Source organism: Oryctolagus cuniculus, chromosome 13 (assembly GCF_051225735.1).
Source record: "Oryctolagus cuniculus isolate XC-2025 breed Fujian yellow rabbit chromosome 13, ASM5122573v1, whole genome shotgun sequence".
Taxonomy (NCBI): domain Eukaryota; kingdom Metazoa; phylum Chordata; class Mammalia; order Lagomorpha; family Leporidae; genus Oryctolagus; species Oryctolagus cuniculus.
Genome location: NC_142879.1, coordinates 98,098,115 through 98,124,151, shown reverse-complemented (window position 1 = coordinate 98,124,151; position 26,037 = coordinate 98,098,115). Strand labels below are relative to the sequence as shown.

At 41.4% G+C, this 26,037-nt stretch overlaps 1 protein-coding gene across 4 annotated transcripts in view; it reads left to right on the top strand.

Annotated features, from left to right (window-relative positions):
* The window catches only part of LOC149122784 (uncharacterized), a 77,027-nt gene extending 52,401 nt beyond the window's left edge, over positions 1-24,626 (top strand). Inside the window, exons 1-7 of one of the 4 annotated variants that reach the window (XM_089312419.1) lie at positions 1,211-1,708; positions 4,471-4,651; positions 14,283-14,397; positions 14,565-14,738; positions 17,287-17,393; positions 19,356-19,490; positions 21,877-24,626. In XM_089312419.1, the coding sequence (XP_089168545.1) occupies positions 4,548-4,651; positions 14,283-14,397; positions 14,565-14,738; positions 17,287-17,393; positions 19,356-19,490; positions 21,877-21,991 (750 nt within the window). In that variant the 5' untranslated portion in view covers positions 1,211-1,708; positions 4,471-4,547 and the 3' untranslated portion in view covers positions 21,992-24,626. Of the gene's footprint in view, positions 1-1,210; positions 1,709-4,470; positions 4,652-8,700; positions 9,086-14,282; positions 14,398-14,564; positions 14,739-17,286; positions 17,394-19,355; positions 19,491-21,876 lie in introns of those variants that run through there. The other 3 variants (XM_089312418.1, XM_089312417.1, XR_016219854.1) reach the window with 3 other exon arrangements.
* The last annotated feature ends 1,411 nt before the right edge of the window (positions 24,627-26,037 follow it).

The following is a 26,037-nucleotide window of genomic DNA, read 5'->3' as shown; positions in this document are numbered from 1 at the left end:
CTCATAACCACAGGGCTCAGAAGATATGCTCAGCCTTGGAGCTTGCACCTTCCACAGAGAGTGCGGATGCAAGAAGTTCGCAGAGCCAGCTATTTGTGGGTGCTTTACCTTGGCAGTTTGGGCCCCAGAGCTTGTGATATATTGAGAGGATAGAAGTACCTCACAATCCTACGTGGGTGTCCAGCACCTTGTTAAACCCTCAGCAAGACTCCTAGTCAGTGGGGGAACACAGTATTTTCTCTCTGCTAAAATCCCCTTGTTACAGGCCCACACAAGAACCACCACAGCCTCTGCTGTGTCAAAATGGCACTTTCTCATGGACATCACTGTGGTTTAGTCGCTTAAATCAATCTGCAGGGCTCACATCTGATATCCGCTCCAATTCAAATACTAGCTAGTCCACTTCTGACCCAGCTCCCTGCTAATGCTCTGGGAAAGCAGTAGAGGACGGCCTAAGTGCTTGGGCCCTTGCCCCTATATTGGAGACCCAGAGGAAGCTCTGGACTCTCAGCTTTGGCTTGGTCCAATCCTGGCCATTCTCACCATTGGAAGTGAAACAGCAGATGGAAGATCTCTTTCTCTCTCTCTCTCTGTCTCTCCCTCTGTGGCTTTCAAATAAATACATCTGTTTTTAAAAAAATGGTATCTTCTCTCCATCAGCTGCTGGGTGTCTTTGTTGGGAGATGAGAAAGAAACCTGCTCAATTGGCTGGATTAAGTGGCTACCCTCTCCCCTGCACTCTCCAGGCTGGAATCACAGAAATGTGGTCTGAAAGGCTCTCCCTCTGACAATATCACAAGTGGCATGGGCTGCCACAGAATGCTCTTACCTCACACCCCAAAGCTGTCATCTCCTCTAGCTCCTAGCTGTGGGTATCGTGTGTGGTGTCCATGCTTGTTGCTACCCACCCGCGGCTTCCACATTGCTTCATAGCCTCTTCCTTCTGTAGCATGTCCACCACAAACTTCCCTCCAGCTCTCCCCGGGAATGCACTTCTTCTGTTTGTCTTCTACTATTTCCCCTTGGTCAAAAATAGCACATCTTTCCCCTATTCATCCATCTTGGAATCTCCCCCATGACACACCATTCCATTTGCTAAATTAGTTGGAGAAATTGATTTTACCAGAAAGATTCAGAAGTAATGGAGCATTATATTCTAGTGAAAAGTTTAGACATAGAATCCTTAAACTTCAGAGAATCAGTGAGGTTGCAACTCATATCCATAGCCAGAGACAGAATTAGAGGGCTACAAGTCCTAGCATTTCTGTGGCCTGTTTAACTTTGGTTGTTTGATTTAGCAACCTGTGCCTGGGCAAGAGAGGAAAACACCCAATATATTTACCTCCCCCTAGTTAAAAATATATTTGTTTGCTTTGTCTCTAATTACTGAAATATGTTCTCTTACACAGGCATGGTATTTTTCTGAATGATTTGTTATCATATTTTTATACTTCTTTCCCCTCAAGGTCTCCAAAAAATGACCTAGTTGATAACAGTGTCTCTTGTGTTCAGCTTATTGTCTGATTTGAAAGGAGTGAGGAGCTTTGTCAAAGGTGTCAACGATGGCCAGCAGGGGGCACCAGAACATCCACCTGTGCAAATCCTGCTCTACTGTGTGGACCACATCACTTTTCCAAAAGTCAAGATCTCAGATAGCCAGCTTGAGTGGAGATTACAGCCAAATAGAATGGCTTGCTCCCGAAGATTTGTGAGTTCCATATTTTCTTCATGAATTCATCTAAAGTCTAGCGGACTTGTTGGCATTTTTGTCGTTCATGTCCCAAGCATGTCCCCCTGCTGACAATATCAGTTTTGAGAAAGAAGGGTCCAGGAAAGAAAAAGGCCAAGTAGATAACCCTGAATTTCCTAAAGCTGCTTTCACAGTCACTTTCTGGTTTTTTGGTAAGATTTATTTGTTTAGGCCGGCGCCACCGCTCACTAGGCTAATCCTCCACCTAGCGGCGCTGGCACACCGGGTTCTAGTCCCGGTCGGGGCGCCGGATTCTGTCCCGGTTGCCCCTCTTCCAGGCCAGCTCTCTGCTGTGGCCCGGGAGTGCAGTGGAGGATGGCCCAGGTGCTTGGGCCCTGCACCCCATGGGAGACCAGGAAAAGCACCTGGCTCCTGGCTCCTGCCATCGGATCAGCGCGGTGCGCCGGCCGCGGTGGCCATTGGAGGGTGAACCAACGGCAAAGGAAGACCTTTCTCTCTCTATCTCTCTCTCTCACTGTCCACTCTGCCTGTCAAAAAAAAAAAGATTTATTTGTTCATTCAAAAGGCAGAGTTACCTAGAGAAGGGGAGAAAGATCTTCCATCTGCTGATTTACTCTTCAAATGGTCACAATGGCCAGGGCTGGGCCAGGCTGAAGCCAGGAGCTTCATCTGGGTATCCTACATATGTGAAGGGGCCTAAGTACTTAGGCCATCCTCTGCTGCTGTCCCTGGTAGATTATCAGGTTGTTGGAGCATAAGTGAAGCACCAGGTTTGAACCATTATCCATGTAGGATTTTGGTTTGCAGATGGGGTCTTAACCTGCTATACCACAACACCAATCCCCACTGTTAATTGACTGAGTGAGAATTGGCAAGATTGTTAATGTCACTGCAGTTCTCGGTGTGAGTGTGTGCAGGTATTTTATTCAAGACCCAAGTAGTGTTGATACCAAGAGATCCGTCATTTTGCCCTGTCATGTCTGGTTTGCTTTAGTAATAACCTCTCATTCTTTAATCAATTTTACTAAACAAGATATTGCATAAAATAGAGGATGGAGAGAGAGAAAGGGGGCATGGAGAAACCTGCTTGGTGATGAAACTGGTATTCTCCTGTAGCTTTGTGTGGAATGGGAACTTCAGCACAAGGTCACATAAACACAGGCAGGGAGGTGAATGGGCAATTAATTGTCAGCTGCACTACTTGTTTTCATGGCTTAGAAACTCATGCCATGGGGCTCACTGGGTTGCAGTCAGTTAAGAAGCCACTTGCGATGCCAGCATCCTGTATCAGAGTGCTTGTTTGAGTCCTCACTATCTCTCTTCTCATTGAGTTTCCTGCTAATGTGCTTGGGTAAGCAGCAGAAGGCGGCACAAATCCTGGGACCCCTACCACCCATGTGGGACACACAGATGGAAATCCTGGCTTCTGGTTTTGGTCTGACTCAGCCCTGGTTATAAGCTGTTTGGGCAGTGTACCAGTGGATGGAAGAACCTCCCTCTCCCTCTTTTCTCCCTCTCCCTCTCCTTGTCTCACCTTTCTTTGTCACTCTGCCTTTTAAATGAATAAATAAATCTGAAAAAGACCCTCATGCCTTGCTTAGTAAAAATGACAGATAGCTGACCTTTTTCTGTCACTGGTAAATGTTCTGTGGCACTTTATGGAACCTATGCATTTTATAGCTTCTTTAAGTCTCTCCTTTGCAACTGGCCTGTACCTTGATGGATTTTATGTATGGGCACCTAGCTGAATGTCCAACAAATATACCCTTCAATGCATGCTATATGATCCCCATATGGACACAGATGTATGCCACAGCAAAATGGTCCACCTTTGGGATCAGTGCTTTGAAGAGATGCTGTGGCAGGAGGCAGACTCCTGGCTGTTTGGGAAGGCCCTTCTTGTCATGGCTGTCTGGACAAGCTCTTAAGATCAAGGACCCTTGGCCACCACAGATACTTCTCAAGGGTAAAGAGGATCAAGGGCAGGACTTTCTAATGTGGCAGGGCCAGGGAAGCAGCCTGGTTGGATCTAGTGGGATTTTGGATGTATTATGAAGAAATGGTGTGGATTCAGTCTTCTATAAGGCTCTTGAGATAAGATTCTCCACATGCCAATATCTGGAGAAATAGGGAGTAGATACCTGTTAGTTGCTATTTGACTGGAGCATAGAATACTCTAACCAAATAGATACCTAATGCAGCTATATGTTTTAAGGGATCTTAGCAAGGTACTCTATGTGTATGCACACTGAGTCTTATGGAGCCATCCTGTGACCTTGCAAACTCATCCATACTGAAGACTGCTTTAACACTGACTAGAGTTTCCAGGCTGAGGCTCCCAGATTCCTTTTGCCCAGGCTTACATCCTCCTTCTATAATGCTAGCTCTTACTGTTCCAAAGGGAAGTAATAAGGTGGCTTCTCTGGGCCTTTGATTCCATGTTGGTCTGTATTCATGTGCCACCATAACAAAGTAGTACCAGAGATGGTAGCTTAAAAACAGAAACTGATTTTGCCTAGAAGTCCAAGATCAAGGTTTTAGCAGGGCTAGTTACTTCTGAGGGCTCTTGGAAAAAGGCCTGCACCAGGCCTCTCTCCTTGTCCTACAGTTGGCCATCTCCCTGTGTCTCCACACTGGCTTCCTACTCTGCAAATCTCTGAATCCAAACCTCATTCTTTAATAAGAACACTCATGTTACAATTGTGCTCACCTTAACTTATAAATAATTGCATTTGCAATGACTCTGTTTTCAATTACAGTGACATTCAGAGGCCTGGATGGTTAGGACATCAACATATGAATTTGCTGCTGGGCACAACTCAACCAGTGATGTTCCATGAAAGAAACTACCGAAAAGGAAAAAGACCAAAGCAAGATTTCTAAGTGGTGGGATTTAGAAAGAAGGGAAGAGATGTACCTTAGGACATTAGCTACAAGCTTGTAAGTTCTCTCTCTCTCTCTCTCACACACAAGGCTCTACCCCCAAGTCACACTGTTATACACCCCGGTGGGAAGTAGGCTAAAAGAGGGAGCCACTCGCTAGCTGGTGGTTTAAATATGACTCTGTTATAGGTGAGGATGCTCCCTGACCCCACTTATTTCTTAGAAAACAAGAATGTGAGCGTCATTCATCAAGCAAATATAGATAGGAGGCTGCTACATACCAAGTCCTTCTCCATCAAATATGCTGCCCTAATGGAACTTGCTTTCTAGTGGCAGAAGCCAGAAATAAGCAATAAACATAATAAACAAATGATAGATTCGTAAGTACAAAAAGAAGAGAGTGTATGGATTGTGCAGTTGTAGTTGGAGAAAGACCAACCTGAGGGGGTCAGATGTGAGCAAAAACTTGAAGGTGAGAGGGAGTTGGTCTTGGCCGGGGCATGGGAGGAGCCTTTGCCAGCTGCAACAGAGAGCAGCAGCTTCAGAAGGCCTCTGTGGCTAGAGGGAAGTGAGCAAGGAGGGGAGGTGCAGGAAAGGAGGTCAAAATGTGATGGGAGAAGGGTCATGTCGATCATTGTGGACTTGGCTTTAGCTGGGTGTGTTGGAGCAGGGTTTTGAGCTAAGCAGCAACATGTTGTGTGACATGCTTGCGAAGGCTCACCTTGGGTGGTCTGGAGGACAGACTCCAGATGGTGAGGGTGAAAGCAAGAAAACAGTGGAGAGGCAGTTACAGCATTGCAGAGGAGTGGTGCCATGGTTTGGTGCCAAATGGCAGCAGTGGAGGTGGTTCTTTGCTTGAACTGGTCATCCTTACCACAGTTTCTTACTTCCAAGGCATTGAACCAAAATTGCCTGAGTGCATCCTCCTTCATGAATGCTTTGTTCTGGCCCTCAACCAAGATCTGACTCATACTATCTAAAGTGAGTTACTGTGGTTTTCCCTTCTAGTCACTGCTGAAGAGCCATCTGTCCATTCCAAAGTTGAAGTTGTACCAGGGGTAGCATTCTTTTTACAATATTGCAGGAGTACTTAAGGGAATCCCATTTCATTCCTAACCTAAGATGAGGCAGTTGTAAGCTCCTGGGTTAACTCAATGATACTGTATTTTTGCTGTTATCAACCATTTTGTCACATAAAACTTTCTTGTAGGCACTATTCCTAATGCATGGCTCCTGAGCTATGGACAAGAAAGTTTCCATTGTGCACACGTGTGTTGTTGTAGCAGTGCTTGGTCTCCGCATTGTGTGAGATGTTTTGTTGGAACATCAAAAATTAGTCTTCTCACACCTATGCAAGTTCTATGATTCAGACTTCTAGTTCCTTTAATATGAGACTGGGCCAGCGCCACAGCTCACTAGGCTAATCCTCCGCCTTGCGGCGCCAGCACACCGGGTTCTAGTCCCATTCGGGGTGCCGGATTCTGTCCCGGTTGCCCCTCTTCCAGGCCAGCCCTCTGCTGTGGCCAGGGAGTGCAGTGGAGGATGGCCCAAGTGCTTGGGCCCTGCACCCCATGGGAGACCAGGAGAAGCAACTGGCTCCTGCCATCAGATCAGCGCGGTGCACCGGCCGCAGCGTGCTGGCCGGCCATTGGAGAGTGAACCAACGGCAAAGGAAGACCTTTCTCTCTGTCTCTCTCTCTCACTGTCCACTCTGCTGTCCACTCTGCCTGTCAAAAAAAAAAAAAGAGTATGAGACTGGAGGGATTGCATGCTCTGTAAGATTCTAGCAGATGTTTATGTAGCATTGTGTGCCTGTATGCACTCAGGATTATTGTACATATTCAAATACTTCCTATAGGGGAAGGATGGGAACACGAGACAAGTTGATGTTCCCAGTTTAAAAATCTAGTGGTAGAGCTTGGAGATTTTTTAAAAAGCTATTTATTTATTTGAAAGAGTTATGGTGAGAGAGAGACACAGAGATATTCCATTGGTGGTTCACACCCCAAATGGCCAAAATGCCTGGGGTTGGGACAGGCTGAATCTAGGAGCCAGAAGCTCTGTACAGGTCTCTCAACTTTTGTTGAAGGGGCCCAAGCACTTGGGCCATCTTCCACTGCTTTTCTCAGGGCATTAGCGTGGAGTTGGATTGGAAGTTTTAGGAGCCCGGACACAAACCAGTGCCTATATGGAATGTTGGCATCAGATTTGGTGGCTTTACCCACTACACCAAAATGCTGGCACTGAGTTTGAAGAATTCTTGGGAGATCATGGTCCTGCTGGATTCTGGTAGTTATTGGAGGATTATTCTCACATGAGTTCACGTTCTTGCTGCTTGGAAGCTGAGGTCTGAGGACATGGTGTGGACAGGGCTGGGACCTTCTGAGGCCTTGCACCTCCACAGGTACATACTGGCTCTCACTGTGTCTCCACCTGCTCATCCCCTGTGTGTGTCTGTGTCAGAATGTCCTCTGCTTCTGGGACAGAAGCCACACCGCCTTAGGAATCACCCACGGCCTCACGTTGAGTGTCTCCAAGTGCAGTCACCTTCCGGGGTACTGGGGATTAGGAGACATGTCTCAGGGAGTGACAGTATGTGACTCTTGCTGTTTTATGGCTCAGATCATCCCACGTTGGCCTAGGCTTCCTCTGCATCAGCTCTGGTGCCCCTCCTCAGGCCCCCTTCAACTGTGGGCATTTTCTCTCTGGTCCCAGGCTGTTCCTGTCCCTTCTCTAGCCCTAACATCATCATTTCCCCAAAGAATCCTCACTGCTTCCATTGGATGGTGGGAGCTGCCTCCCTTGGGGCAAGTCTGTGATCTGGGGGTGCTGGCATCTGTGAGGGAGCAGAGGAGCGGGGCTTGAATTTTTTCTTCCCAAAGAAACCTTTTATTTAATGAATACAAATTTTGTAAGTACAACTTCAGGAATATTATGATTCTTACCCTCATACTTACTCTCCCACTCCCAACCCTCCTCTTCCTCCCTCTCCCATTCCCAGTCCCATTCTCAGTTAAGAAAAAAAGCCAATAAACTCTTCCTTGAATATGGCACAGGGGGCTGGCACTGTGGTGTAGCAGGTAAAACCACCACCTGCAGTTCCAGCATCCCCTATGGGTGCCAGTTCGAGTCCCAGCTGTTCCACTTCTGATCCAGCTCTCTGCTATGGCCTGGGAAAGCAGCAGAAGATGGTTTGGGTCCTTGGGTCCTTGCTTCCACGTGGGAGACCCAGAGGAAGCTCCTGGCTTAGGACTGGCACAGCTCTAGCCATTGTGGCCAATTGGGAAGTGAACCAGCAGATGGAAGACCTCGCTCTCTCTCTCTCTCTCCAGACTCCCCCTCTCCTTCTCTCTCTCTGTAACTCTGACTTTTAAGTAAATAAATAAGTCTTTTAAAAAAAGTGACACAGTATTAGAACCAAATTCTCAATATAAAAATCACAAGCAATTTGACCTTTGCCCCTAATATTGCTGTTCATTATCATAAACTATATGGATGGAAAGTAGCATTTCATTCACCTTTTAAATTAAATTCTTTTTCTCACCAGAGGCACTAAATACTGTTTCCTATGTCCATGGATCACTTGTATACCTACAAACACATACATATCCCAATTTAAAATTAAGTTCAGTGTTTTACTGTTTTGCACTGGCCCCAGAAGCCAGTGGAGTGGCAGCACCAGGTCGAGGCTGCCCCCTGCCTGTCACCTCCCTGCAACCATGTGCCTGAGCCCAGGGGATAGGGGCACATGTGGCCCATGGGTCGAGCCTCACCAGGGCCCAAGCCACCTGGAGACACAGCCCACTATCTCCTGAGCCCAGGGGAAAGCTGTGGGGCTGCCCTGCTGGGAGGGGGCGGCTGTGCTCCCTGGGGGGCGCCCTCCTTCCCACTTCCTGGCCCTCCTGCTGCCTAGTTCTGCTGAGTCCAGGCCGCAGGAGAAAGTGGTGCAAGAAGCACTGCCCGGCGTTGGGGCGTCCTCCATGGCCCGGAGGATGGAGTCTTGGCCAACCAGGAGTGAGAGCAAGGGCCGCCTCGGAGGGGGAGGGGCTTCTGGGCGGAGTCTGGAGGAAGAGGAAGGAATGTCCGGGAGCGGAAGGGGCGGGGCTTAGCCTGGTGCACATGCGCGGCAGTTGTTGGGCGACAGTTACTGTGAGCCGAGAGGTTGAAAACCGTGAAGCTCCTCCGTTGCATGGTGGCTAGACTGCCACATTTCTTCCTATTTTGCTGCAGAGGTGGCTGAAAGCCCCTGACAGCCTTGCTTATGGAGAAATTTTTCTCCTGGTCTGTTAGCAAGCTTGCGAGAAAGCGCGCTCGGACGGTTACGGAGTTCGAGAAAAAGCGCTTGAAGATGCGGCCGCATTTTGGATACCGCCTGCTCTACTGGGAGCTCGGTGCCATTCACAGAGCTGCCAGCGCGGGCAATGTGGCCGCAGTGGAGAAAATGCTGATTTGCAGAAGAAGCGGTGTAGATGACGTGGACCACAAGAGCAGGTACTGGAGGGTGGGCAGCAGGGCCCAGTGCGGGAAGCCCTCGCCCCAGGCTCCCCTGCTTGCTTCCCTGGACACCAGTCCATGTTTATGTACACAAGTCCAGATCCACGTTGTGATACACATGATCAAAAAGATAACAAGAAAATTTCCATAATCTCTCAACCCCTGGGTTAAAGTCTGAGTAAACCCAATACCCGTTTGATGTCAGTTCACACCTGCGTGTACATGGGATTGTAGAAGGAAACCTTGGCATGAGAGAACTCATGTTTACCAAAAAGTGAGCTTTAATTTTATCAGTCTTACATGCGCCAAACAAAAATATCAAAGTTTAAAAATTTCGAGTTACACATTCTACTTGTCATTTACTGCTCTGCTAACACTCATTTGTAATGTAGCAAATAATGAGGTGCTGTTTTTGATGTAAACGTGCTGTTTTTAGAAATTAATCAGGTTTCTGACAGTTGAAAGGGCAAATGCATTGGAAATCCAAAAACATAATATGAAACAAAGATTTAGAACTTGATACTGGTAACATTTAATATTCATAAGAAAACACGGTTTACTTATGCATGAAATACTTCTTAACGGAGGAAAACTAGATTTTTATAACACAAAGCTACATTTCTGGTAGAGTTAAAAGTTGTAAATAAACAATGTGAGAAAAATTTCAGAAGAAAACAAAAGATGTGAAGCAATAAATTTTTTAGTGGCCAAAGACTTGATGAAGACTGAAGTCGAAAGCAAACATCCTGGGGTGAACAGTTCAGCACAGTGGGTGAAGTCACTGCTTTTGGATGCTGGTGTCTCATAGCTGAGTACAGGTTGGAGTCCTGCCCACTTTGCTCCTGATCTGACCCCATAGCTTTTGCCAGGCCTGTCCTTGGCTGTTGTGGGCATTTGGGGAGTGAATCAGTTAACGGCAGCTCTTTGTACCTTTCCTCCTCTCTCTTTCACTCTGCCTTTTAAATAAGCAGTTTTTAAGGAATTACTCTGAATATTTGCTTAGGAAATAAAATAAAACTTCCTGTGTATCTGGATGAAAATAACAAAACAAAACAATATATCTTCAAAACATTTTTACAACAAGTATATTTCAGGTGAAAAAAATGGATCTTCATTTTACAGAAATCTGTGCAAAGCAGGAAAACAACACTGAACTTAATTTTAAATTTGGATATGTATGTGTTGTAGGTATACAAGTGATCCATGGACATAGAAAACAGTATTTAGTGTCTCTGGTGAGAAAAAGAATTTAATTTGAAAGATGAATGAATGCTACTTTCCATCCATATAGTTTATGATAATGAATAGCAATTTTAGGGGCAAAGGTCAAATTGCTTGTGACTTTTTATATTGAGAATTTGGTTCTAAGTACTATGTCACTTTTTTTAAAGACTTATTTATTTACTTGAAAGAGTTACAGAGAGAGAGGAGAGGGAGAGGGGGAGGGAGGGAGGTAGGGAGAGAGAGAGAGGTTTTCCATCTGCTGGTTCACTTCCCAATTGGCCACAATGGCTAGAGCTGTGCCAGTCCTAAAGCAGGAGCCAGGAGCTTCCTGTGGGTCTCCCACGTGGAAGCAGGGACCAACGAACCCAAACCATCTTCTGCTGCTTTCCCAGGCCATAGCAGAGAGCTGGATCAGAAGTACAGCTGGGACTCGAACTGGCGCCCATAGGGGATGCTGGAACTGCAGGTGGTGGTTTTACCTGCTACACCACAGTGCCAGCCCCCTGTGTCATATTTGAAAAATGCATATGCCCTCCACCCTTCAATTTCATTCTATTTATTTATTTATTTTTTTGACAGGCAGAGTGGACAGTGAGAGAGAGAGAGACAGAGAGAAAGGTCTTCCTTTGCCGTTGGTTCACCCTCCAATGGCCGCCGCGGCCGGCGCGCTGCGGCCGGCGCACCGCGCTGATCCGATGGCAGGAGCCAGGAGCCAGGTGCTTTTCCTGGTCTCCCATGGGGTGCAGGGCCCAAGCACCTGGGCCATCCTCCACTGCACTGCCTGGCCACAGCAGAGGGCTGGCCTGGAAGAGGGGCAACCGGGACAGGATCCGGCGCCCCGACCGGGACTAGAACCCGGTGTGCCGGCGCCGCTAGGCGGAGGATTAGCCTAGTGAGCCGCGGCGCCAGCCCAATTTCATTCTTTTAAAATAACTTTCAGAAGCAGGCATGCCATTTGTTTCTCTTATTAGCGCTTAAAATGGGCATATGTTAAAAAGAACCTACATAATGGACCTATAAATTATGGCGCATTGATAGATTGCTTTGATAGGTGACCATTAAAGGTGGAGTGTCCCACAGATGCATGTGGAAATACAAATATGTAGGCAGTCTGTATAACAAGTGAGAAAAGTGTTTGTTTATACATACACACAAATTGTGGACTGTGTTAGCCAACAAAATGTGATTAAAATTGTTACTTATAGGTATTTGAATTCTTGTGAAATTTTCTTTATCTTGTCATTTCCAGAATGATTGGATGTAGACACTCTAGTTAAATTTTTAATATTATTGAGATTAAAGAATTACTTTGTTTTTAAACATGTTTGTAATGTTAGCTGTCTCTTCCAAACTATAGAACTTTCAGAAACTAATATTTAATGCCAATCATATGGCTGGAGTTGCCATAAATGTGTTTTTATAAGCTATTTTGCACTTATTGTTAGGCACCATGGATTGTGTGATCAATAGGTATCAATGAGCCATTTTTTCTGTTTTATAAAAACGCTTTATATAAAGATAACACACTTCATGTATTTCATATATACAATGTGAAGAACATAATGGTACTTCCCACCCTATCCTCCCTCCTTGCCTGAATCCCACCCTCTCTCCTACTTTCTTATTTTTCTTTTAATTTTTACAATGACCAAGTTTCACTTTACTTTGTAATCACAAGCTTAACCTTCCACTAAATAAAGAATTCAATAAGTAGTAAGTGGAAAAACAATGTTTTCTCAGGAGTATAGATAAGGGCTATATGCAATCAAATCTGAAAATGTCGATTTCACTCATCTGCGTATTTTGTACTCTGTATGTTAGTTACCACAAATCCAGGAAAATGTTTTAGTTGCTTGTTGGGACTGGTGTATTTCCCTAAGCTTAATGATCTCCAATTGCAAATTGTTGTGAAAGACAGGGTTTCATTTTTTATGGTTAAATAGTATTCCATCATGGTTACATAGCACACATTATGCGGTCATCAGTTTATGTACATCTGGGTTGATTCCATATCTTAGCTATTGTGAGTTGAGCTACTATAAACATTGGGTTACAGATAACTCTTACATATGCTTACTTTACTTCCTTTGGGTAAATTCTCTGGAGTGGAATAGCTGGGTCATATCGCAGACCTATTTTTAAATTTTTTTTCCTACTCTCTTCCATAATAGTTATGCTAATTTACGTTCCCATCAACAGTGTATTCGGGTACCTTTTCCCCACACTCTCATGAGCATTTTTTATGTTTTTTGATTTTTGGATGAACACAATTCTAACTAGGGTGAGTGTGGAATTCATTGGCATTTCCCTGATGCCTAGTGATCCTGAGCATTTTTTCATGTGTTTGTTGTCCATTTGTATTTCATGCTTTGAAAAATGTCTGTTAAATCTTCTGCCCACTTCTTAACTGTATTTTCTGTTTTGTTGTTGTTGAGTTTCTTGAACTTCGTGTGTATTTTGGATGTTATTCCTTTATCCAATGTATAGTTTGCAGTGTTTTCTCCCACTCTGTTGATTGCCTCTTTACTTTGTTGAGTGTTTTCTTCACTGTGGAGAAGCTTCTTATCTTGATTTAACTCCATTTGTCTTTTTTTGCCTTTATTCCCTGTGCTTCTGATGTCTAATCCAAGAAGTCCCTGACTATGCCAATGAATTATGGTGTTTCCCCTATGCTTTTTTCTAATCATTGTATGGTTCTGAGTCCTAGGTTTAGATCCCTGAACCATTGAGTTTTTTTTTTTTTTGTGAAAGCTAAAAAGTATGGATCTTGTTTCCTACTTCCGCATGCAGAGATCGAATTTCCGCAGCACCAGTTGATGAAGAGACTGTCCTTTCCCCAGGGAGTGATTGTAGCACATTTGTCAAAGATCAGTTGATGGTAGATGCATAGATGAATTTCTAAGATCTCTAATCTCTTCCATTGGTCCAAATGTCTATATCACTTTATTCCAAAACCAGGATAAAAAGTTAACAACCAAGAAAGACAGCTATAGACCAGTGTCACTGATTAACACAGATAAAAATCCTTAACAAATTCTAGCTAATGGAATCCAACAACACATCTAATAAAATCCTTCACCCAGATGAAATGGGATTTATCCCTGATGTACACAGACATTTTGACATATACAGATTAATAAATCTGCTACATCAGCTTAAGAAATCAAAGAAAAAAACCATAGAACCATTGAATTATCTCAATAGATGCTAAGTTTTTAAATGCTGCCAATTACAGTGGGAAAAGTAATGAATTATGATAAGCAGCACTTCAATGTGAGAAATGATAAAGTGAGAGGCATTGAGCATATTCAGAGTCAGTGAATTATAATATTTTCTCTAATGCTTCAAGGATATATGGAAAGTCAGGATAATTATATTATCTTACTCAATTAAAGTGCTGTTTTTAAGTCGTGGTATTAGTATAAGCAGCACTTCAATGTGAGAAATGATAAAGTGAGAGGCATTGAGCATATTCAGAGTCAGTGAATTATAATATTTTCTCTAATGCTTCAAGGATATATGGAAAGTCAGGATAATTATATTATCTTACTCAATTAAAATGCTGTTTTTAAGTCGTGGTATTAGTAATGACTGCGTCTGACAATTACTGAGCTGTTAGTTGTGTCAGCAACCGTTCTAAATATTTTACATAGATTTTCATTGAAGCATCACAATGGTAAACTGAGACAACTACTCTTTTTCTCCCCATTCTTTTAATCAGGAAATTGAGATACTCAAAGTCCTAGTCATAACTTAAAATAGGATTTAACCAAGCTGTGGTTAATGTAATGATCATGTTATTTTTCTTTAATAGGCTTCTCTTTCATTAGTTTAGTGACAAGAAGAGATGATAAAGTTCTTTGTTCATCAGAAAAGTATTTGTTTTGAGGGCAGGGGAATATGCTATTTTATTCTTACGATTACATGAGAAATGGCCTGTTTTGTGATTGTGCAATCTAATTTCCTATAGGACCGCTCTGCACTGGGCCTGTGCAAAAGGCCACCAAGACGTGGTAGCTTTCCTCATAAGCCAAAGATGTCTACTTGATCCGCAAGATAAAAGGGCTGCAACACCGCTGATAAAGGTATTTAGTGCTCGACCATTCCAGTATAGGAAGGGCTTGGTTTATATACTTAGAATAAAAATGAATTTATCTTATTTATATATGACTAACTGGTGAAACCATTGGGATGGGGAGTTTTTCTTTGAATTTCTAGAAGTTACAATTTATGATTGGTGTATTACTGGCAGGCTGTACAGTGTCCCGCTGAGAACTGTGCTACACTCTTACTGGATCATGGGGCTGATCCAAATATTGAGGATGAAATTGGCAACACTGCTCTCCACTATGTGGCCTACGGAGAAAATATAAGAATGGCCGAAAAGCTGCTTTCCAGCAATGCAGATATCGAAAAGAAAAATAAGGTATGGATCATCTAACTTAATGTTTAGACTATTGGAAATACATTTTTAAAAGATTGACATGTATAGAAGCAGTTTCTCATATTTGGGAGTACCAGCTGCATCGAATGAAGATATTTTATGAAAACTGTCCCAGATTTAAGTTTAAATATTGATACCATTGCAGAAATACTGGAAAGGACAGACTGAGAGGCATTTATGGCCAGTATTTATGAAAGCACTGAATTTGTTAAAGGTCAGACATATTTTCAAGGATATTTTCCCAGTTACTTTTTTCTAAGCGGTGCAAAAACAGGAGAAGTCCAATTTTGTCTTGACAAAGGCTTTTGCTTAAAACTCAAGAAGAAAGCATGTTGTAGTAAACAGAAATATGGCTGTTGCTGTCCATTTCCTAAATAAGTTTATTTATATAAAAGTTACCTTAGAGTGTCAAGGGTTAACTGGGAAACTTTGCAAGAGAAAAGGATAGAAGAATGAAACATTTGTAAATTAGGTAATTGAGGGAAAATACGGAGATGGGATTTTTGATTTGTTTTTGTTGAGTTTTGTGTAGACCAAGTATTCTTTGATTGAAAGTATAATAACTTGTACTTTCATTAATATCATTAATAAGTTGTAAGTTTGCTTTGGGGAACCATATTTGGAGTGACTAGGTGGTGATGAATGTAGAAAACAAGAGGGAAGAACAAATGATTGACATTTTATTATGGTAGGAAGAGCTGCTGAGGAAAAGTGTCTAAACTCAGCTCTCAAATAGAGAATGTCTTTGTGGGAAAGTAGAAGAAAAGGATCCTACAAATAAATCTAAGTTGGACTTTGAGTTTACTGTTAGTTGATTTATTCCTACTCAAGAAAAATGAAATGGGATGTTCAGTGTGTGTGTCTCTTACTCATTCCTCGTTTTGGTCAAGTCTCCAAATGATGTGTGTGAGAGGAGAGATGGAAGTGGTGGTTGTCTGCTGCACCAGTTCTCGGCTGGAGTTGTATATCAGAATGACCTGGAAAAACTTACAAGTCTAGTTAGTCTCTCCAAGAGTATTTTATTTCAGTAAATCTTACTACGTCTTTACATGTATACTTAAAAACCTATCTCTGAGAGTCTGACAAAACCCTTGTTAAGAACCACCAAACTGTTAATTGTAATGTGTAAGTTCTTAGGTCTCAAAAACTATTAAGAATCTTGAGAAGAGTTAGAGTTTGATGGATGCTACATTCGAACAATACTAACCTCTGATTTTATCTGTCTTTCTTTTCCTTTGTAGTTATAAATTCAAAGAGATAATACTAATAATTCTCAGCCTACAGAATAACACTTACGGATAGTTTTACAAAGAAATGTATGTTGCAAGCAGGGCTTTATGGTTAGAATTATAGCAAATTATGAACCTTTTTCCTCATTGAAGCTTTATGATACACAATCAAATCTTGTTGTGTTGAATTCATGGAGCGCTGACACATAATCACTATGGCAGACTTAAAATTGAAAGCCATGGTAGTGTTAAGAATATTTGGATGGACATTCTTTTAATAGTTCAGTTTCAACATTCCTGTATCTCAAATATCCATTTGACTAAAACCTGTCAGATTTAAATACAAATGGATGGTTATTTAACTGTTGGAAAATAGTATATTGGGTGTGCCCTGTTGACTACATAGTGGGCCTGATCTTTCTTTTTGTGAATTAGGTGATGCTAAGAAAAGTGAAGATATTACATGTTAATACCTGCTTTATACAAAATCATTTGGAAATGCATTGCCAGCTGATACAAAGACTCAAAGGAATCGACTGAACATGGTGCAGAGATGTGTGTAGTTTGCCTCTGTAAATTGTTTCAAAATACAAAATTTGAGAGACTGATGCACACCTCTGACTGTCAGGATTATCTGAAGGATTCCAATCAGGGATCCTTGAGCTCAGATTACTGAGTTGTATGCTGTACAGAAGGTTTCCTATTTTTAAAGGGCAGATACCCTCCAGTTTGCTTCTCTCCCCACCTAGGGGAACACAGGATGCATGGCTTTGTTATATTTCTCAAACAGATGATCATGACATTTTTCTGTTGGTGGACAGTATATAATTTGTGCAAAAGTAAATGTTCTTGGAAATATGTATTGAGAAACACTATTTTTGAGACAATAATTTAGGTCATCAGTTGAATAAGAATGCTTGAAATATTAACTACTATGTCTTAGGGTTTAGGGCTACAGAGGTAAAACATGTAGCCCTTGCCTTCCAGAGGACCTTGTGTTTTTATTGTGTGCAATCAAATAATTGTAATATTCCATGGTGAGTGTTTTGATGGAAGCAGTGAACCCTGGAATGCAATTGTTTGGAGTGAGTCTTGGTGATGAGTAGGTTCCATGCAATGAGGCAATGGAGAGGAGAGTTTTAAGAGGAATGTGCAGCACATGTGGAAGCACAGGGTGGGAAGAAAGAGCCTCCTTTAATTTACCTTCTACATTTGATGTCCGAGTTTGCATTGTCATCTGAAATATGTTCAGTTCTGTTGAGAAATATGTAATAGTGTGAATTGTGAATCATTTTTTACAGACTGGCCTCACACCACTGTTAGTGGCTATTCAACAAAACCAAGAAACTATGGTCAAATTTTTAATATTACAGAATGCAGATGTTTTTGCAGTTGATAATCTAAACAGGTAAATTATTTCATTCTATATTTTAAACTCAGTGATGTTTATCAGTTATACAGTGATTCAAGTCAGAAATATGAAATAAAATGTTAGTATATTATTGAGATACAATGAAAAGTAACAATAAAAATCTATCTGGTAGGAAAGCAATTATGCATACTGGCCAACACAAGGAGCTACATAGGAATGGTCATATTCTCTTATGATAGTGACTGATATATTTTAATAGTAATCTGATTTTTGGTTGTATAGTCTGATATTAATGAAAGGTTATTCATTTTAGTTTTACTGTTTTAATAAATATGAGTCACTATTGAGCTTCTTAAACATTCTGTAATATTTTTAAAATTTTTCCACCGACGGAGGGAAGACCTTTCTCTCTGTCTCTTTCTCACTGTCCAACTCTGTCAAATAAATAAATAAATAATCTTAAAGAAATCTTTTTTTCCTACGTACTCTACTTTTTTTTTTTTTTTTGACAGGCAGAGTGGACAGTGAGAGAGAGAGACAGAGAGAAAGGTCTTCCTTTGCCGTTGGTTCACCCTCTAATGGCCACAGGTGCAAGGCGCTGATCCAAAGCCAGGAGCCAGGTGCTTCTCCTGGTCTCCCATGGGGTGCAGGGCCCAAGCACTTGGGCCATCCTCCACTGCACTCCCTGGCCACAGTAGAGAGCTGGCCTGGAAGAGGGGCAACCGGGACAGAATCTAGCGCCCACATACTCTACTTTTAAAAATGCTGTAGTATACATAAATAGGAATTGAAAATCATTTTGTCTTTTTGCTGACTTTTTTTTTGTTAATTTCTTTCTTCAAAGTATATTGATGTTAAGTTATACTTAAGCGACTGTAGGTGGTTATTAGCAGATAGTATGATTTTATCGTTTTTTTCATTCTGCTTTATTTTGATATTTGATATTTTTAAAAGCATGGTTTTTAAAAAATTCTATGAGAGAGAGATTAGAGAAACACACAGAGAGAGAATTAGAACTCTCTCACTTCAGTTTCACTGCTCAAATGCCTGCAACAGTTCAGGCTGGGCCAGATTGAAACTTGGAGCTAAGAATGCAATAAAGACTTTCATGTAGTTGCAGGAATCTAATTATCTAAGCTGAATATAACTAATGTCTTCCGGGGTCTGTATTAGTAGGAGGCTACACATAGAAGATGAATCTGGGAGTCAAACCAGGTAGTCTGATATGGGAAGGGGACTTCTTAATTGGTGTCATAATACCAAGATTAAATGCCTGATCCTTATAATTTTATTTGTAATTAGTATGGGAAGAGGGAAGAAATGTATTTACTTAGATAAGCTTTTCCTTTGATGATGACAAATAATAAATGAGAAAGAGAAAAGACATATAACACAAGGCTTAATTCTCAGATGTCCAACCTGTTGGGTGTGCAACCTTGGGAACATTAACTATTAAATCGAACCTGAAGTGAAAGTGGGATAGTAATGTATCCTGTCTTTCAGATGTAGTTGTATATAATGTCATATATAAAATGTAATTCAGTAGCTGACACGTGGTTGTCACCATTGCTAACTGAAACTGCTGTGACTATTATTGCCATATAATATAAGAGCTTTATGCTTTCAGATAGCTTTTACTTACCTGACTGGGATATATTTAATATTTAAAACTGGGGAAGTAAGAGTGAATTCTTCACTTAAAACTGCCTGGTTTAAACAAGTGATCTCAATGGTGTTACTATCCCTTAAAGACTTCAAATTAGTAACTTCTATGGAATACCCCAGTTAGACAAGAGGCTTTATTTTGTTTCTTTCTCTTTAAGCCTGGAGATAATTTCTGGAGATGAGCATTTGATATTCCAAGATGCTTATGTCCATTAATACAAGTAAATGATCACATATACATAGGCAAGATATTAACTTGGTAAAATAGAGCCACTCAGCTGTTTGAGTAGCCTCATTGAAGTTTTTAATGAAGTTCTCTTTCTGTTATTTTAGAACATCCCTCATGTTTGCGGGACGGTATAGTACGGAAAACATAGTACACATGCTTCTTGAACTAGGGGTTGATGTGCTTTCTGAAGACATTGCTGGACATTCTGCTAGGGATTATGCTCTTCAAAAACGTAATATGTAAGTGTTTACACTAACATTGTAATCAACATGAAGTTGAGGTGTAAGTACTTCATGTTTTCAGATGACTTAGCTCTCACAGTTTTTGGAATGGCAGTGAGTCCCTTTACTTCAACAGTCAGAAACTAAACAGAGGGGCAGGTGCTGTGATGTAGAGGGTAAAGCTGCCACCTGAAGTGTTGGCATCCCATATGGGCGCCAGTTTGATTCCTGGCTGCTCCACTTCCGATCCAGTTCTCTGCTATGGCCTGGGAAAGCAGTAGAAGATGGCCCAAGTCCTTGGGCCCCTGCACCCGCATGAGAATCCCAGAAGAAGCTCCTGGATCCTGGCTTCAAATCGGTGCAGCTCTGGCCATTGCAGCCAACTGGGGAGTGAACTATCAGATGAAGCCCTCTCTTCCTCCTCCTCCCTCTCCCCCTCCCCCTCCCCCTCTTCCTCCTCCTCCCTCTCCCCCTCCCACCTCCTCCTCCTAGTGCTTCTCCTGTCTCTGTGTAACTCTGACTTTCAAGTAAAATAAATCTTTAAAACAAAAAGAAACCAAAGAGAAAGGTCGGCTAGTTAGAAGTACAGATGGGTACAAATTCTTTATCTCAGAGATTTGAAGGTCTTTATCCCTGCGACTGCCCACATTATCCATATCATTTCAAATACAACCCCTGCCATGACCCTCCAAACAGTGTCACACCTTCCTAGTTCTACTTAGTTGGTTAGGCCTTCAGTGTCCAGATTAGCAGGAAATTTCATATTTTGTCCTGGGAGCTGCCTCTTAAATTCTTTTTCTTGAGTTTTACAAGAAGCCAGGAAGTTCCATAAGCCTGACAAGGCAATCTTCCTTCATCAGAGAGATAAGGTTCTCAAGGCAATCTTCCTTCATCAGAGAGATGGGGTTCTAATAATTCTTATTTTTTATTGCTTCCTTTGTTACCAGGATTCTTTTACTGATCCAGATCCCCAGTCTTCGTGGTGATGTGCACTTATATCCTGAGATTAAAATGTCTATTTGTTGACTGACATATGCCTATATACTCAGTCACTGTCCACAAAGTATTAACACCCCACTCTGGCTTCCTAGGTTTTGGCATGTATGTAGCCAAAAATAGGCTATTTATGAGAACCTCAGGTGGCATCTACTTCTTAGCCTTAAACCTTCATGACGTGTTCTTTATAAGGTTCTTGACTTTGCTAGTAGTTTCTACTTGGTACCATTCTGTTGTCAGACAAATTCAGATAATGTAGGAAAAGATGAGAGTTTATTTAATGTTTTGCACCAGATATGTACCCTAAGGCTTCTTTATAGTCTGGGCACATATGTTCTTGGTTTGTGGAATGTCCCATGTATGTTTCTGTGCTCCAGAGTATGTGTTGGACCTAAGGTGATTTGTTTGCTGTAATAGTGAAGATGGAAATCTAAATTATGTGCATTTTATATCAGATTTTCAAAGTAGTTTTAAATTCTGCCTCACAACAAGCCATTCTTGAGAATTCTCTGAATCTAAAGTATGTTATATGGATTTAAGTGAGCTAAGCCCCATGCATAACTTCTCAGAAACCATGTAATAAAGTGCAGTTTGATCTTCCAAGTTAGGTGGAGTTGAACAGGGACGTTAAGCATCATACTAGCAAATATCAACTGGTGCAGAGTTTGAATCCTTGAAAGGAATAGTAATAGTCTGCCCCAGTACTTGACAGCTCTTAGTTTTGTACCCTTAGTGTGAATGATCACATCAATTATGTTACCTAACTTAGTGAAGTGATATATTTACAAATGCATGTAGCTGCAATATGTTAAGTAGATGAGGTATCTATGGTTACAGCTGTATGGAGTAACTAATAGCCAGAATGAGAAACTAATGACATTTCCTGTAGCCTGAACAGTGAAAAAGCACACTACAGGTTTTCTTTGGGATTCCAAAATAGTTTCAGTAGTAAATTTCAAGAACAAAGTATTCCATTGCTTGATTTCATTGAGCATTTATATATTTTATATATTAATGCATTAAATCATTAAATCTCTATAACTACTAGTGAAGACATAGGAAAATCCTTACTCTTTAGAAGAGTTTGAGGTTAAAACAAGTGACTTGCCCATACCTGTTGGCTACAGAGCTGAGTCTTCTGAGTTTATGATACCTTATTATGTCCTGCTAATTTTAGTTAATTTATTGAGTTATACCACCTTTAATTCAGGACTTCTTCACCTTACTGTTTTTCATCTTAACAATAAGTTTAAGAAAATTATATTGTAGAACATATAATTATGAAGTGCGTTGGCATAATGTAAGTTCTGGTACTAACTTTGAACTATCAGAAATATTCTAAGGATTTGATACATTTGATAGTTGTCCTTATCAATACTGAAACAATTTTATTCATTCTTATACATAGGCAAAATTACCAACTCATTTCGTTGTTTCGAGAAAATGCTGCACTTGAGAAGATTGTAAATACAAATCCAGGTAAAACTTCTCCAGCTAGTCCCAACATAGGAAAAAAAATATAAACATAAGAAGTAGTTGATCACAGAAGAGCAGTTACAGATAAGTCAATGATTAATTATATGTGTGTTTTTCTTAATCTTTCTTAGGAATCAAGTATTTAGAAATTTTAGAGGTTTATTGTAGGATATTTATAATCTGAAGCACTATTATTTGAAGAAAATCACTAATTGTGGCCCTTTATCTCTTTGTGGCATTTGTGTAATTTAGAAAAAGATACATATCTGTATATGTGTGTGTGTGTGTGTGTATGTCTGTGTCTGAGAGGCATGGAGACTTACAGAACAAAGCTGCCATCTACCAATTTGTCCTCCAAATGCTCACAATGGCCTCGTTTGGATGGAAGCCATAGACAGGAGTCAGGAACTCCATCTAGGTCTTCCACGTGCTTGGGAGGAGCTTGATTACTTGAGCCTCACTGCCTCTGTGAGTTTGCACAGGCAGCAAACTGAAGTCAGAACATGGAGTTGGTAATCAAACTCAGCTACTCACACATGGTTACATGGCCAAGAACTTGGGACATCTATTGCTGATTTCCTAGACCCGTTAACAGGAAGCTGGATTGGAAGTGGAGCAGCCAAGACTTGGACTGGAAACCATGAGGGAGGCCAGCACTGTAGGCCGTGACTTTATCTGCTGTGACATAGCACTGGGACCCTACAATCTTTTATACTTATTCTATTAGTGATACAATTGTCTCTCAGTTGGATTACAGTCTTTGTATAGAGCATATGTTTTCCATATCATCTTAATTAATTGTATTATTCACTTTACATTGATAAATTCAAAGTAGCAGAAGTAAGGTTCCATAATGGCTATCAATGATGTAGTTAATAATCACTCTGCTATAACTTGTAAGTATGATCAAAAGCATCTTTTCTTTTAATTTTTATTTTCAGTTTATGTGAAATGTAGAGATGCAGAGCTATAGATAGCCAGTAGAGAGTGTTATTTCCTTCTCTGATAATTTCTCCCTAAATTCCGGCAATATCTGGGGCTGGGCCAGACAAAAGCAGGACTCAGATGGGTCACAAAGACCCAATTGCTTAAGCCATAACCTCCTGCCTCTCAGGGTACGCTGAGAGCTCAGTTTGAAAGCAAAGCTGAGACCCAAACCCAGGCACTCCAGTATGATGTGAGCATCTAAGAAGCATCATAACTTCTGTGTCAAACACCTGGCTCCAAAGCTGTAATTTTTAACAATGTACTATATATTATAACATTCTATATTATTCTATCATTGATTTAATTTAAAATGTATTTACTTTTCTTTAATAGATGATGAGCATTCTAAAGAATATAGAAAAAGGTAGGGTTTAATGATTTTTAAAACCATTTGTTAACTAATGGAAAGCAAAGAAATGCATTATGTATTCTCCTCTGGGCTGGATGGATATTGTGTACTTAACATTTGTTGCTTGTCATAATTGTCCAACCAGTTTTCAATGTATGTGTTAATGTAGTTTATTTCCTACTATTTAGGCAACTATAGTGCTGAGGGGTTGATTGATTGGCCTATGAACCTGTAGTAAAATAATTAACTGACCCATATCAGCCTGCCTTACTCCCAAATGGATTCTCTTACCCTTTAGCATGGATGGATACAGACTTATACAATAGTGGCATCAAGATACAGGTCCAATTCAGATAAATTCTGAATTTACAATGGCTAATATATGGAATCAAACTAGATGCTCATCAACTGATGAATCAATAAAGAAATCCTGCCATATATATATATGTGTGTGTGTATATATATGTATATGAATATATATATATCTTCCATCCATGGTTCATCCCCAAATAGCTGCAATGGCTGGAGCTGAGCTAATCCAAAGCCAGGAATGAGGAGCTTCTTCCTGGCTCTCACATGAGTGCAGGGACCCAAGGACTTGGGCTATTTTCCGTTGCTTTCCCAGGCCATAAGCAGACAGTTGGAAAGAGTAGCTGCAACATGAGCCAGTGCCCAACGGGATGCTTGCACCACAGGTGGATTTTTAGAGTCACTGGGAAGAGTCCATATCAGATAAGACTGTAATGCTATATCATCTACTTCATGGTCCCCCACACTCAGAGGGGTAGGTAATCTAGTCTCCCTTGAGCACTAGGGGCCTGGAGGTGGATGATCTGCAAAGAACTTGGTCCAGGGCAGATGTCCTCTCATGCCCACCTCTTCTTTCCATTTTCTGATGTCTCTCCCTGGTATGTATTTGGTAAGAGGGGGATAGGATTAGCTGATAAACCCTACAGAGCTACGTGTGTCTTGCTGTGGCAAGATGACTGAGCCTCAATGTAGCTTGTTTTTTAGAAGAGGGAAGTAGTGCCTACAATTGTATGTTTGGGCCGGTGCTGCAGCTCACTAGGCTAATCCTCCGCCTTGCGGCGCTGACACCCCGGGTTCTAGTCCCGGTTGGGGTGCCGGATTCTGTCCCGGTTGCCCCTCTTCCAGGCCAGCTCTCTGCTGTGGCCAGGGAGTGCAGTGGAGGATGGCCCAAGTGCTTGGGCCCTGCACCCCATGGGAGACCAGGAGAAGCACCTGGCTCCTGCCATCGGATCAGCGCGGTGCGCCAGCCGCAGCGTGCCGGCCGCGGCGGCCATTGGAGGATGAACCAATGGCAAAGGAAGACCTTTCTCTCTGTCTCTCTCTCTCACTGTCCACTCTGCCTGTCAAAAAATAAAAAAAATAATAAAAGAAAATAAAAAAATACAGTTGTATGTTTGAGTCCACTCTTTTCTCAGGGTTCTGTGCTTTGTAGGTTTAATACGTTAATGTTTGAAGTTGTATGTGTTTGTAAGCTTTTTGTTACTTACAGAAAAAATATCTGTTGGCTAACATACAGAGGAATAGGATTTATTTTGGCATAAAGTTTTGAGATTCACAGTCCAAGAACAGGTGGCAGCATGATGAGGATGTTGGTTGGTGGAATGAATACAAAGGGAGAATAACACGGTGCACCCAGCAGCAGAGAGAACAGTTGTATAGTTCACTGCTCTCATGAGAACTTCATTCACAATACAAGCCCCCGGTGACCTAAAGACCTCCTTTAGGCCCAACACCTAGACATCATAGTTGCATTGTTTCTACTTTTAATCCATTGACCATTACCATTTATCCATTAAATAAGACTTTGCAATCTAGCCACAAATACATGGGCCTTTTGTTGATATCTGAACTCTTATCCAAACCACATCACTGTGCTTGACACCAGAAGAGTTATTTGGGGTTAGGAGCTCATAGGAGGCAAGATATTTAGATACCATTAACAGAAACAAAAGTACAGGTACCATGACTCTTCTCAGCAGCATCTCCCTTCTAAGTACATAAGCACCTATAGTCTTACTGGTTTACGTTTACCTGAATGAGGAAACAGCAACACTTATTTGGGAAAATCACTGAACATCTTAATATTTCTGAGAAGGGCATTTCCAACAACAACCTACACATTTGTTCTGTGATGTATATATCTTTAGCTTTCAAATATTTCAGATGGTTCTAGGGATTCTTGGTATTATTTTAAGGTGCTGGAAACAACAGGCCTTTTAAAGTGATTTCTGTGCTGAAGAATTAAGATTGCATTTTGGCATGACACAGCCTGGTCTATAAACTGAAAGCAGGCAGTGTAAGATAAGTTATATACCTTTCTCGCTTACCATAGGTGACAGTGTTCATTGCCTTGAGGTAATGAAATGTATGGCAGCCACGGATGAAATTTGCATAAGCATCTTCAGGGTGAACAAGTTGTAAAGTTTCTGCTAGTATATTGATGTTCACAGATTTTTTATGGGATGTATTATCTTCACCAAATATTTCAGTGGGGTGAGAGTAGTGTAGGCAGAAATAGATGATGAAAAGTTTTTCTAAAACAAGAGTCAAATTTTCATTGTACCAAAAAATACCATTTAGCAGAAGTTTAGTTGATGTTTCCCCTGATTTTTTATAGAAAATATTTAACTATTTTTCTTATATATTTTTGTGCACAAGGCTTTTGGAAATACCTGATGTTAATCATGAACTGCTTATATCATATGAGAAAGGCCTCAATTCATTTGC